At 37.1% G+C, this 15,000-nt stretch overlaps 1 protein-coding gene across 2 annotated transcripts in view; it reads left to right on the forward strand.

Moving 5' to 3' along the window:
- The window catches only part of LOC137619736 (facilitated trehalose transporter Tret1-like), a 15,494-nt gene extending 531 nt beyond the window's left edge, over positions 1 to 14,963 (forward strand). For both annotated transcript variants that reach the window (XM_068350035.1, XM_068350036.1), the window contains 9 exons: positions 6,272 to 6,383; positions 6,896 to 7,162; positions 7,412 to 7,540; positions 8,304 to 8,513; positions 8,857 to 9,056; positions 10,028 to 10,178; positions 10,553 to 10,687; positions 11,103 to 11,206; positions 12,232 to 14,963. In XM_068350035.1, coding sequence (XP_068206136.1) covers positions 6,299 to 6,383; positions 6,896 to 7,162; positions 7,412 to 7,540; positions 8,304 to 8,513; positions 8,857 to 9,056; positions 10,028 to 10,178; positions 10,553 to 10,687; positions 11,103 to 11,206; positions 12,232 to 12,426 — 1,476 coding nt within the window. In that variant the 5' untranslated portion in view covers positions 6,272 to 6,298 and the 3' untranslated portion in view covers positions 12,427 to 14,963. The remainder of the gene's footprint in view (positions 1 to 6,271; positions 6,384 to 6,895; positions 7,163 to 7,411; positions 7,541 to 8,303; positions 8,514 to 8,856; positions 9,057 to 10,027; positions 10,179 to 10,552; positions 10,688 to 11,102; positions 11,207 to 12,231) is intronic.
- Positions 14,964 to 15,000: the final 37 nt, after the last annotated feature.

Here is a 15,000-nt window from a genome sequence, read left to right on the forward strand (position 1 = left end):
GTTGTTGTTAGCCAAGATGCAACACTGGTTGGAAAAGCAGAATGCTACAAGCCAAAGGGGTCAAACAGGGGAAGTAACCCAGTGAGGGAAGAAAACAGGAAATAAGCTATACCTGTAAAGGACAAATAATGATTACGAAATTTGAAATATCTTTAAATCAATAACAACATTAAAATATATCTGACATATATAAACTATGAAAAGAGTTTTATGTCAATCTGTTCAACATGAAAACATTGGCTGCAAGTTTGAATTTCTGAAGTTCCAGGGATTCAACTGCACGATTAGGAAGAGCATTCCACAATATAGGTCGCAGGTGGAATATTTCGCGAATACTGAGAAGTGTTGCCTCTTCTGGTGTAGAAAGCAAGACTTAGAACTAACTACATACCTACTACTACGTAGGGAAGATGGCCAGAATTATGAAGAAAATCTTATGCAACATACATAAAGAAATAACTGAACGATGGCACCCGTGATTAATATCAAGATCATGATAAGAAATTGAATAGAAAACAAGTTTTTGTCTAAGAAATTGAGATTAGAGTCAGCAGCTGAAGACCAGGCAGGAGAACAATATTCGACACAAAGCAGAATGAAAGAATTAAAACATTCATTCAGGATAGACTGATCATCGAAAATCTTAAAAGAATTTCTCAATAAAACGACCATTAAGTGTTATAAAATTAAAGAAACATTATCAATGCTGATATCTACAGTAGGTGTTCAGGAGCCAACGTCCTCGGCATCCTTACAATCATACTTTGAGTTTTGTTAGGGTTCAACTTCATACCCCATAATTTGCACCATGCACTAATTTTAGCAAGAATCAGTGACTCCAGTATTTGGAATTGATGCAAAGAGAGTAGCATCATCTGCATAAGCAACAAGCTTGTTTTCTAGGCCAAACCACATGTGTATAAAGTAGGAAAGGTAATGGTCCAAAAACACTACCCTGAAGAACACCAGATATCACATTCCTATACTCACAATGGTGCCCATCAACAACTACTATTTGCAGTCTGTTACTTAAAAACTCAATAATGATGCTAAGAAAAGACTCACCTACTTCCAACGGTTTGAGTTCGAGAACAAGCTAAGCTACAACCCTTATTGGAAAAGCAAGATGCTATAAGCCCAAGGGCTCCCACAGAAAAAAAATAGCCCAGTGAGAAAAGGAAATAAGGAAATAAATTAACGATATAAGAACTAATGACCAACTAAAATAAGATATTTTAAAAACATTCACAACAATAAAACAGCCATTTCATATATAAACGTGTGCCACTCTGTTCAACATAAAAACATTTGCTGCAATATTAACATTCCCGAATTCTAGAGTGGCCTTTCGATATAGATCAACATCTTCCTTTGCTTGTTGTCTTTACTTATTTGCTTCCTGTTAAAATCAGACGAGATCTGGCATCATTGTGGCTGCAGAATCTGGAACATCTTGCCAAAATCCACCCCAGGTCAGGGGGGGAGGGCGGACTGCTAAAATATCCCGGAACTTTTCGGGCCAGCAATGCAAGCAAGTAAATATGCAAGCATACGAGCGAGTAAGCAAACAAATACGCAAGCGTATAAGCAAGTAAATATGCAAGCACACGAGCGAGTAAGAAAACAAATAAGCAAGCATATAAGCAAGTAAATATGCAAGCACACGAGCGAGTATGCAAACAAATAAGCAAGCATATAAGCAAGTAAATATGCAAGCATACGAGCGAGTAAGCAAACAAATAAGCAAGCATATGAGCAAGTAAATATGCAAGCATACAAGAAAGTAAATAAGCTAGCATTAAAGCAAGTAAATAAGTAAATATACAAGCAAGTAAATAAATAAACATATAAGCAGTTAAATAAGCAAGCAATGCAAGCAATCAAATAAACAATCATATAAGCAAGTATATGAACAAGCAAGTAAGCGAGCAAGCAAGCAATCAAACAAGAAAGCGAGCTAATAAGTTAGAAAACTAGCAAGTTAATAATCAAACAAGAAAGCAAAGAAATAAGCAAACACATACAAAAGTAAATAAGCAACTAAGCAAACACACAAACAAGTAAGTAAGAAACTAAGCAAACACATAAACAAGTAAGCAACTAAGCAAACACATAAACAAGTAAGCAACTAAGCAAGCACATAAGTAAGTAAGCAACTAAGCAAACATACAAACAAGTAAGTAAGCAACTAAGCAATCACAAACAAGTAAGCAACTAAGCAAACACACAAACGAGTAAGTAAGCAACTAAGCAAACACATAAACAAGTAAGCAAGCAAGCAAACACACAAACAAACAAGCAGGTTAGTTCTGGTGGCAATTGCATTATCAGTGCCAAGCATTTCGCTCCGTTTTTTTTTAACTGACGCCTGAGTGACGTCCGTTCACTCGCCTAGCCATTGCAAGCAGGGTTGCCAATTTGGTCTTTTTCAGGCTAAAGACCTAAAATTTGTCCTTTTTTTAAAAAAATTGGTTGGTTTTTAATATCATGAAAACATAATAACAGGTTGGCCTGAAATGCTATACTTTTTGGCCTTTTCAATCTGCTGTTGATTAGAAGTTTTAAAAAATTGGTTGGTTTTTAATATAAAAACAGGTTGTCAAATGCTATATTTTTTGGCATTTTCAATCTGCTGTTGATTAGAAGTTTTAAAAAATTGGTTGGTTTTTAATATAAAAACAGGTTGGCCTCAAATGCTATATTTTTGGCATTTTCAATCTGCTGTTGATTAGAAGTTTTAAAAAATTTGGTTGGTTTTTAATATAAAAACAGGTTGTCAAATGCTATACTTTTAGGCCTTTTCAATCTGCTGTTGATTAGAAGTTTTAAAAAATTGGTTGGTTTTTAATATAAAAACAGGTTGGCCTCAAATGCTATATTGTTTTGGCCTTTTCAATCTGCTGTTGATTAGAAGTTTTAAAAAATTGGTTGGTTTTTAATATAAAAACAGGTTGTCAAATGCTATATTTTCTGGCCTTTTCAATCTGCTGTTGATTAGAATATTTATAAAATTGGTTGGTTTTTAATATAAAAACAGGTTGGCCTCAAATGCTATATTTTTTGGCCTTTTCAAGCTGATGTTGATTAAAATTTGGCCTTTTCTTACAAAAAAACTGGCAACGCTGATTTAGCAAGCAGCCAGATCAAAGAGGATTTGGGCAGCCAGATGCCATTGAAGTTAAACAGATGGAAGGGGAGGGGGTGGGGGAGGGAAGGACTAGGGGGAGGGAAGGGCTAGGGGGAGGGAAGAGCTAGAGGGAGGGGGAGGGAAGAGCTAGGGGGAGGGGGAGGGAGGAGGAGGTAGAGAGTAAGGAGGGGGTTAGGGGTAAGAGGTCATGGGCGGTTGTTCGACATAGATACCAGTGGCATCTCTCTCTCTCTCTCTCTCTCTCTCTCTCTCTCTCTCTCTCTCTCTCTCTCTCTCTCTCTCTTTAATAATTTAGAAAATTATTGAGATTCTCTCTCTCTCTCTCTCTCTCTCTCTCTCTCTCTCTCTCTCTCTCTCTCTCTCTCTCTCTCTCTCTCTCTCTCTCTCTCTCTCTGTATATATATATATATATATATATATATATATATATATATATATATATATATATATATATATATATATATATATATATATATACATAATAGTTTAGAAAATCATTGCAATTGTCATTCAAGTCTATTTTTAGCCTTGAAATCTTGCATATTTTGAATTATCTAGATCCATTTCATATTACTTATTCTTTTCTGAAATAATTTCCCGCCCAAATGACAACGTATTCAGCTAAAGATTCTGTTTGGCCTAAAGACTTTACATTGCTCGAATTATTTCATAGAAAAAATGCCTTCTATCAGACACAAGAAAAGTTAAGGTCCCATCACTACAGAACTGTGGACTAAAAAATGCCTTCTATCAGTTAGACACAAGAAAAGTTAAGGTCCCATCACTACAGAACTGTGGACTAAAAAATGCCTTCTATCAGTTAGACACAAGAAAAGTTAAGGTCCCATCACAACAGAGCTATGGACTAAAAAAACAAAAACAAAAACAAAATGCCTTCTATCAGTTAGACACAAGAAAAGTTAAGGTCCCATCACAACAGAGCTATGGACTAAAAAAACAAAAACAAAAATAAAAATGCCTTCTATCAGTTAGACACAAGAAAAGTTAAGGTCCCATCGCAACAGAGCTATGGACTAAAAAAACTTTTTAAAAAAATGTCTTCTATCAGTTAGACACAAGAAAAGTTAAGGTCCCTTCACTACAGAACTATGGACTAAAAGAAAAAATGCCTTCTATCAGACACAAGGAAAGGTAAGGTCCCATCTCTACAGAGCTATGGACTAAAAAATAAAAATGCCTTCTATCAGACACAAAAAAAGTTAATGTCCCATCACTACAGAACTATGGACTAAAAAAAAAAAAAATGCTTTCTATCAGTTAGACACAAGAAAAGTTAAGCTCCCATCACTACAGAACTATGGACTGAAAATCTCAAAAGTTCTTATCAGCTAAAATCTCTATGGTATAAGTTTAACCCTGATAACAGAGTCACGTTTAATAACCTGTTATCTACTCTAAATCAAAACAAATCATAGACAAATCTAGACAATATCACTTCAAGGTTTGATAATATCTGATAAAGATAACAAACGTCATGTGATAAAAGAATTGGTTTTATCTAGATGGACTCTAATAGCGTCTTTGATTGTTGATTTGAATACAAGATCTATTAAAAATTTTTTTTTTTTTGTCTTGATATTCCAATGTCGTTTCTGAGATTAATATCTTGTTGGAAACCTCGACTATTAATATTATTGTTGTTGTTGTTGTTGTTGTTGTTAATAATAATAATAATAATAATAATAATAATAATAATAATAATAATAATAATAATAGTTGTTGTTGTTGTTGTTGTTGTTGTTGTTGTTGTTGTTGTTGTTAATAATAATAATAATAATAATAATAATAATAATAATAATAATAATAATAATAATAATAATAGTTGTTGTTGTTGTTGTTGTTAATAATAATAATAATAATAAAAATAATAATAATAATAACAATTATTGTTGTTATTATTATTATTATTATTATTATTATTATTATTATCAGCTAAGCTACAACCCTATAGTCAATTCTTTTTAGTAAGGCAGATTTGCACCGACTCGCAGGGGTGCCCTTTTAGCTCGGAGAAGTTTCCTGATCGCTGATCGGTTGGACAAGATTATTCTAACCAATCAGATAGCAGGAAACTTTTCAGAGCTAAAAGGGCACCGCTGCGAGTCAGTGCAAATGTGCCTCATTAAAAAAGATGAGTATAGTTTGAAAAGCAAGATGCTATAAGCCCAAGGGCTCTAAAAGGGAAAAATAGCCCAGTGAGGAAAGGAAATAAGGAATTAAATAAACTATATGAAATAAATTTAACAATAAATATTTTAAAAACAATAACAACATCAAAATTATATGTCATATATAAATCATAAAAAGACTTATGGCAGGATACTCAACATAAAAATATTTCCTGAAACTTTGAACTTTTGAACTATTAAGGTTTGAAACTTTGAACTTTTGAACTATTAAGGTTTGAAACTTTGAACTTTTGAACTATTAAGGTTTGAATCTTTGAGCTTTTAAACTATTAAGGTTTGAAACTTTGAGCTTTTGAACTATGAAGGTTTGAAACTTTGAACTTTTGAACTATTAAAGGTTTAAAAGTCGCAGATGAATGGCAAAGGCAAGGGACAGTTGATAATGGCCTAGAGACTGACCATATATACATATGATCAGAGTCCAAGCTCCCTAGGACCAAGGAGTACCAGGGAATGGCTGCTGATGACTCAGCATGTCTCTAGGTCTCCCCCAAAGGCCCCATCCCTAGCTCACTAGGATGGTGAGGTTGCAGACACTACAAGAAACTATCGAGTTTGAGAGAGACTCGATCTCTCGTCCAGCAGAACGATAGTATTTTTACCGCTTTTTAATGGCAAATTTTTAAGTGTATGCCAAAATGGTTACGACGGATAAACCTACTATAAAATTGTTTCTTACATTTGTTTCCATTATTCATATGATATTGTTTTCATTTTTTTCTTTATATCATTCCCCATTCCTTATTTTGATGTTTAGCCTTTCATTCATACGTTATTTGTAATATCTCTTCTACTCGTCTAACTATCCCAGTTAGTTTTAGTATTTCACTGGTAAACAACATACTAAATTCTCATTCACTTTCATCTACTTTTACAGGCAAATCAATAAAATCACTTTTATCTACTTTTACAGGCAATTCAATAAAATCAATCGGAAAAGATGGAGTCAGGAAGCTCATCTGCTCAACTAGTTGACGACTCAAGAAAGCCCTCTTATGCCACTCAGTATCTCGGCGCCTTTTCAGGTAATTAAATCCGTGGCAGTAATCAACGAACTATCATTCAGTAGGGTATAAGGTATACAAAATCACACAGTAGAATAATACTTACCCTAGTTCATTGCTGTCCATCCCCTGAGCTGCTCTGTCACTCTGTACTGTCTTGCCTCTGAGTCAGATGTCTCTGAAGCACGGTGTCTCTCAGCTTACTACCTTGATGTTATTCACTGTGACCTGTAGAAAGAGAATTTATTCAATATAGTATATTACTTTCCTAACTCTGTTTAATATAAAATGATAAGATTTGCCACATAAATTTCAAACTCAAAGTATTCACAGGCAGAAGCAAGCAAGGTTAAAGAAATACTGAAAAATTCTGTTACTACAGTAATTCCAGGTTTAGTAAGATAAGTTTACAAAATTTCTTCATAGCAGCTGAAACCATGTCACCACTTTTCACCATCAGCATATTCAGTTCTAGCTTGTAAACAGAATATTCATTAAATGAAAAAATCAAACGATTATATGTATCTTTCCAGCATGTATGGGAGCATTTTGCTTCGGCACAGCCATAGGCTACAGTGCATCAGCTGGGGCGATGTTAGTCCTACCGGACAACTCCACGACCAACTACACGGACGGTGAACTTCATTTGTCGGAAGGTCAAAACAGCTGGTATGGATCTACATTTAACATTGGTGCCTTCATAGGAGGCCCTCTCGGTGGACTACTCATTAACGCCATTGGAAGAAAGGGCGCCATGTTTTCTACCTTTGTAGGATTCCTTGCGTCGTGGCTGCTCACAAGTAAGGGAACGCTTATAGCTAACGTCTAGATTATTCTATGCTTTTCATTGATCAATAATGGCAATATGATATCAGTTTTATGTCATTTTAAACTTTTTGTAATTTGATATAAAGTTGGTAAGATATGAAGACTATAGTTTCTCATTTTACTCTTTACTTAAAATAAAGGTAAGATAAAATGCCCTACTTAGAGGCTACCTTTCAAAAGTATACTGATAAATAACTCAAGCTCTCCTTTATTCTTTTCAGTTTTTGCTCAGAACTTTGCAATGCTCATCTCCTCTCGAATTGTCGTTGGACTTGCTACTGGAATCACTTGCATAGCAGCCAACACTTACATTGGAGAACTGGCATCTGTCGACATTCGAGGAACGCTTGGTAGGTTTGACAGATAAAGTTGGTACACCATATGGTGTACAGTAATAAGCCTCTGTACTGTAATAAGCCTCTGTACTGTAATAGGCCTCTGTACTGTAATAAGCCTCTGTACTGTCATAGGCCTCTGTACTGAAATAAGCCTCTGCTCTGTACATTTACTCAGATTTTAACTCTGTGCCACAACCTAGGTTTGACAGATAAAGTTGGTACACCATATGGTGTACTGTGATAAGCCTCTGTACTGTAATAGGCCTCTGTACTGTAATAAGCCTCTGTACTGTAATAGGCCTCTGTACTGCAATAGGCCTCTGTACTGAAATAAGCTTCTGTTCTGTACAGATACTCAGATTTTAACTCAGTGCCACAACAATAGTGCCCATTTCCTATGAAAAATGCATAGAGCTTAGTTAACTTAGAATGATATTTGATTCTTATATCATTCCTTACCTCAAATGTCGGTTCATCTCAATACCTTCAAGAACTTTGAAAGCTATTAACAATCACTTTGTAATTTTTCGATAGTAACATAAAATTTTTATTTCTGCTGATTTAGGAGGAAAAAGAACTGGTAATTTTCAGTTAACTATGATGTTCCTAAAGCTTTCTTTTATTTTTAGGTATCCTAAAATTACTAAGATTCTAGAATTCAATACACAACTTAGTACAGTACTGTATTTCCGTTGTCCTGAAATTGCTAACTTAGCATCTCCCAGTTACCTACATCTGACACAAAACTCAGACAATATCTTTCTCTATTTCACAGGAAGTGGGTTTCAACTGATGGTGGTCGCAGGGATTGAATTTGCATACGTTTTTGGGGCCATCATGGACACGTGGCAGTTACTCGCTATCGTGTGTCTGGCTCCGGCGTTTGTCTTCCTGATGCTGATCATCATTTCCAAGGAGTCTCCTGTGTACCTCCTTTCCAAGGGAAAGGAAAAGGAGGCAGTGGCTTCTTTGCAATTCTTCAGAGGTAAGGCTTCACCCTTTAACACTCCAAAATCAAACAGTCTTGGGTAGTAACATACTCTGTACCTTAGTCTTCCACTGTCTTGGGATAGAGTTCTCTTGCTTGAGGATACATTTGGGCACACTATTCTGTCCTGCCTCTGTACCATGGTCTTCCACTTGTCTTGGGGTAGAGGTCTCTTGCTTGAGGGTACACTCATTTCCATGCTATATTCACTAAAGAAAACAATAAGATCACAAATATATTCTTCTAATCTATCTAGAAAATGTGTATACGAAAAAGCATCTTGAACGAGAAGTACCACACTAATTAAATTGTATTCAAAGAAGGCCTTTGATCTTCCCAGGGAAGGATTACAACATCCAGAGAGAACTCGACATGATGAGAGATGATTTGGAGGAAGCCCGCAAACAAAAATCATCCATCAAGGACATGTTCGTGAATGCCCATTTGCTGAAACCCCTCTCTATCTCTTTGGCTCTCATGTTCTTCCAGCAGTTCTCTGGCATCAACGCTGTCATCTTCAACTTGACCAGTATTTTCAAGGTAAAGGGCTACTTTTGATTTCCTCACTTGCCAGTATTTTCAAGGTAAAGGGCTCCCTTGCCAGTATTTTCAAGGTGAAAGGCAACTTTTTATTTCCTCACTTGCTAGTATTTTCACAGTATAGGGCAATTTCTGATTTCCTCACTTGCTAGTATTTTCAAAGTAAAGGGCATCTACTGATTTCCTCACTTACTAGTATTTTCAAGGTAAAGGGCAACTACTGATTTCCTCAATTCCCAGTATTTTCAAGGTAAAGGGCAACTTCTTATTTCCTCACTTGCTGACTGTAATATCTTATACCTAGATTTGAACCGAGTCTCACGTTTTAGGTTACGTTAATCAGCATATAGTAATTAAACAAGAAATCTGTTGCATTTGTGAAGGAGACTCCATAGGCAAATTCATTATTACTGGTGGCCTAAATCAAAAGTCACTTTACGTAAATTAGTTTACTTAACGCAGTTCTGGTAAGCCCTGCTGCTTCTTCCAGTCGCCTTGGTGACCGCTGAGGTAGCAGTAGGAGGAGATTTAGCATATGAAGCTTCATTTGTAGTGGATAACAGGGAAGGGTGGGCTATGGCACCCTAGCAATACCAAGCAAAATTGGCTGAATCCCTCGTCAGGCTGAGGGAAGTGAAGAAAAGTCCCCTTTTGTAATTTTTTTTATGTCGGATTGACCAAAAATTGGGGGAAGTTCCTTGGTAGATAGATTAGAATAGTTTGCTTGAAGGAATAGTTGGCATTGCCTGGAATTTCAAAGAAAATTAAACCATAAATAAGAATTCCATATTTTACATTGGTTATGAGGAATATGATCATGCAGATGAATTATGCATTCAAGAGACAGGGTAGGCCATTACATTCCTAATGCCATTGTAGCTGATTTAAATAGCCACCAGAACTTATGTCCCTGAGAATTTTCTCTCTGCTTTTCATGCTATTTTACATCAATTTCTCTTTCATCTTTCCAGGAAGCCGGTACTGATATTCCAGAAAGCCTCTGTTCAATCATAGTTGGTTTGGTCCAAGTCGTGGCGACAGCCGCTTCCTCGCTCCTCATCGACAGAGCCGGTCGCAAAATCCTTCTCACTGGATCAGCCATAGTCATGGCCATCTCTCTAGGTAAGAAATTTTCGACTTCGCTTGAGATTTTACTGGCGCTATATATATATATATATATATATATATATATATATATATATGTATCCAGTCACGCTCAGCTCTCTAGCTCTCCCTGTCCCTCAGGTAGGGGGGAGAGGGAGTAGTAATACCATAGTGAGAGGGGGGCATGTGCGCGTTTATGTGCTTATCTATCTAAACATCTAGGCATCTTTTTTGACGTGTCACGTACACTAGTATCAAAGAAGAGTTTGTTCTCAAAAATCTTGTGAAAATGTTCTTGCAATAATCTCCTTTATAGTTTCTTGAAAGAGAGAAAAGCATTCAAGCCATTATGAAAATGATTATATCTAAAACAATTTTTTTATTTCCTTCAGTGGCGCTGGGCTTCTTCTTCTACGAGAAAGAGCTGGGTCAAGCTGACTCCCTCGGATGGCTTCCTTTGGTGTCCCTCATGATATTCATCACATCCTTCTCAATTGGCTATGGGCCCATTCCCTGGGTCATGATGAGTAAGTATTTATTGCTATTATCATTTTTAAAACTTCATTTGTGGGGGGGGGATAACATAGTAGGGTAGGCTGGGGCACCCTAGCAGTACCAACCAAACCGGGCTGAATCCCTTGTCAGGCTAGGAGGAGCAAAGAGAGGAAAAGTCCTCTTTCTGTTTTTTTGTCAGCTACCCCCAAAATTGGGGGAAGTTCCTTGGTAAATAGATAGATTGCTATTAAAGATGAATGCTGCCTTACTAACTTCCAGGGAATAATTGTTGACATGTGAAAGTGATTCAATTTTGAAAGTCCTAGGTCAAAGGTCAAGGTCATTGTCAAGGTAAAGGTTGGGCAAAAATTTGAGAAATAGACCCCTCTAGTTTCATCTATTCTTCAACGAATATATGTTCATGCGTAAATTTTCTTTCTCTTTCAGGCGAACTTTTCCCAAGAGCAGTAGCGGGCGAAGCCAGCAGTCTCAGCACCTCAATGAACTGGTCCATGGCATTTATCTGCACTTTGGCATTTACACCTCTAAAGGTAATGAAACTTATTTCTATTTACTATCTATTTCAAGGCCCAAAACACACTCATACAAAAAGGGGGGCGTGGCAGGTGTAAACGTCACGGAGCCCCACGTCATGGTCGACACACGTCATTCTGCCCCTAGTTGCCATGTCTTAATTTTCGTTCTCATCATGCCCACAAAATTGAGATAACATTTCTCGATATAAAGTAAAACAATAATGCGGAGTAGATACTTGAATCCATTTTCTTACTGTGGTGGGTGTCTCAAACTCCGGTGGCTCGGGTTTCACATTAATCAGAGGCCTAGCTTATTAGTTATATTGAAAAAGGAGGGTGTTATGGGCCTTTAAATAGATAGTAGGTCTTAGATACAGTATTTATTTGCATCTGAAACACAATTTCCTTTTTGGGGACAATGAAATATATTGCTTGAGTGATACCTCTTGTCTTGCCATAATCATTTTCATGAAGAATATGACTTATATCTGTACTTCGGCATTAGCACTGAACGTAAAGAAACATTTCTAATTGGGTCCTAGTTATTTGGGGTGGGGGCCAATGAAATATTTACCTTGAGAGATACCTCTTATTTTGCCTTGATCGTCATTATAAAGAATATGACTTAGAAATATGCTCCGACTCTCCTGGTATTATACTCGTTTAGTGACCTGAATATTTTGAGTCGTTGCATATTTTCATGAAATTTTGCAACAAATAAGTTTACTGTTGATCAAACCAACTGTATCATGCAATAACAGTTGATTATTCACATGTACCAATCAGGGTTTAAACTTCTAAGGTGATAACCTTAGTTTGAGGTAATTTGCATGGTTTCAAAGTAATTTTTAAGGTAATTTTGGATTTCCTATCTTCAAATTTAAGGAAATTTGAAAAAGTTTTAAGGTAATCTAAGGTAAAAAGCAGCAGCAATGTAATGGCTACAGGCTCAAACTTAAACCCTGGTACAAATGTATGCATAAATCAAACGTTTTACAAAATTCAAACGAAACCTAAACCCGAATTTATCTTTTCATCAGAGCGTCATCTACGACTACGGCGTCTTCTGGATGTTCGCCTCCGTGTGTGTCATCAACGCCGCCTTCTGCATCCTCATCGTCCCTGAGACGAAGGGCAAATCCATCGAGGAGATCGGCGCGTACTTCGGGGCTCCGTCTCCCCTGAAGAGCGGCCCGAAGGAGAAGACAAAGATTGATATCAGCATCATTTCTTAATAGCTTCCTCCTGTAGACTACAGCTACATCTACAGTATAGGGGATAGGATGAATGAATGATTTGAAGTTCTCCGGCATCCTGAATGTAGGGGGATAGGATAGATGGAGGAGGGGAGGGGGGAAACAGGATTGGAGGGGAAAGCGTTAAAATGAAGTACAGTGGGAGGTGAAAGGATTGGGGTAGACCCAATAGCTCTTTCTTGTCCTTTTTTGTGCCACATCATGCCTGGTGGACTTCCAGAAGGTGAGTTCTCTTGCCAGCCTCCGAGGGACTTGTGTTTTCGGGATTAATTCCTTTTCTGGGGCCTTTCTTCCCAGGGATTATTTCTCTGCTTCATTCTCCGCCCACCTGTATTTCAGTATTTTTGTAAATGTACATAGCAGTCGAGACTGAGACACATAACAGATTTTCTTCTTTTTATACACAAAAATCTTCTTCCTCTTCTTTTTTCGAGTGAAAAAAATCCCATCGAGATTAATTCTTTGTTGAAGTTAAGCATGAGAAGAATGAGATTACTCATAGCTTATTCAGCATTAGAAAGATGCATTCTCAGGCTTAGATAAAATTGTATTTATGGGGTCAGGGGGAAAATTGCCAGCGCTAGGTTCTGGGAGGACATTTAAGGCCAAATACACATAGTAGTTACACTATGACGTAAAAGCTAAAAGAGGTTTGACAGCAAGATAGAAGAAATGAATTAAGAACTGAAGTAAAGTAGAAAGATATAAAGGAAGTGCAAGAGGCAAAAAGAATGCTGCAAAGCCTTTAAAATTCCTACAGTTCACCGCTTGAGATGCGCTACAGGCACTACCCCGCTACGGAGCATTCTGAAGCTTGGAATGCATAAAACTTTGCGCACAACCCGAGTTAACTTTGACCTCTGAAGCTTGAAATACATAACACTTTGCGCACAACCTGAATTAACTCTGACCTCTGAAGCTTGGAATACATAAAACTTTGCGCACAACCAGAGTTACCTTTGACCTCTGAAGCTTGGAATACATGAAACGTTGCGCACAACCAGAGTTACCTTTGACCTCTGAAGTTTGGAATACAGAAAGCTTTGCGCACAACCCAAGTTACCTTTGACCTCTGAAGCTTCGAACACATAAAGCTTTGCTCACAACCCGAGTTAACTTTGACCTCTGAAGCTTGGAATACATAAAGCTTTGCGCACAACCCGAGTTAACTTTCACCTCTGAATCTTCAATACATAAAGCTTTTCGTACAACCCAAGTTAACTCTGACCTCTGAAGCTTGGAATACATAAAGCTTTACACACAAACCGAGTTAACTTTGACCTCTGAAGCTTGGAATACATAAAGCTTTTCGTACAACCCAAGTTAACTCTGACCTCTGAGGCTTGGAATACATAAAGCTTTACACACAAACCGAGTTAACTTTGACCTCTGAAGCTTGGAATACATAAAGCTTTTCGTACAACCCAAGTTAACTCTGACCTCTGAAGCTTGGAATACATAAAGCTTTGCGCACAACCCGAGTTAACTTTGACCTCTGAAGCTTCAAATACATAAAGCTTTTCGTACAACCCAAGTTAACTCTGACTTCTGAAGCTTGGAATACATGAAGCTTTACACACAAACCGAGTTAACTTTGACCTCTGAAGCTTCAAATACATAAAGCTTTTCGTACAACCCAAGTTAACTTTGACTTCTGAAGCTTGGAATGCATAAAGCTTTGTGCACAACCAGAGTTAACTTTGACCTCTGAAGCGTCAAATACATAAAGCTTTTCGTATAACCCAAGTTAACTTTGACCTCTGAAGCTTCAAATTCATAAAGCTTTTCGTACAACCCAAGTTAACTCTGACCTCTGAAGCTTGGAATACATAAAGCTTTACACACAAACCGAGTTAACTTTGACCTCTGAAGCTTCAAATACATAAAGCTTTTCGTACAACCCAAGTTAACTCTGACCTCTGAAGCTGTCGAACACATAAAGGTTTGCTCACAACCCGAGTTAACTTTGACCTCTGAAGTTTGGAATACATAAAGCTTTACACACAAACCGAGTTAACTTTGACCTCTGAAGCTTGGAATACATAAAGCTTTGCTCACAACCAGAGTTACCTTTGACCTCTGAAGCTCGGAATACATGAAACGTTGCGCACAACCAGAGTTACCTTTGACCTCTGAAGCTTGGAACGCATAAAGCTTTGCGCACATCCCGAATGAACTTTGACCTTCGAGAACCGCATATGTTTTTTTGAGAGAGATGGGAATGATATCGAACGCTTGGGGTTACTTGGGAATCTCTTTTCACTTTGATGCTAATGACATTCTTCCTTTGAGACCTGCAGAACTAATATATATAAGTAGGATAGAATAGTGTACATATGTAATTAACCGTTTATATAATTCCTATGTTCTTTAGCAGTGTTCTTTACAAATCTATTATAAGTAGATTGGTGTTTGCACAACTTATCAGACTTACAACACTGACAACTCTTTTTTTTTAACAGTGTTGTAAATCTTAAGTAGCTGATTGTGAATGGGACGTCCAAAATGTTCTTAATGTCTATACAGTATATATATATATATATAGATACATAC

Source organism: Palaemon carinicauda, chromosome 26 (genome assembly GCF_036898095.1).
Source record: "Palaemon carinicauda isolate YSFRI2023 chromosome 26, ASM3689809v2, whole genome shotgun sequence".
Classification (NCBI taxonomy): domain Eukaryota; kingdom Metazoa; phylum Arthropoda; class Malacostraca; order Decapoda; family Palaemonidae; genus Palaemon; species Palaemon carinicauda.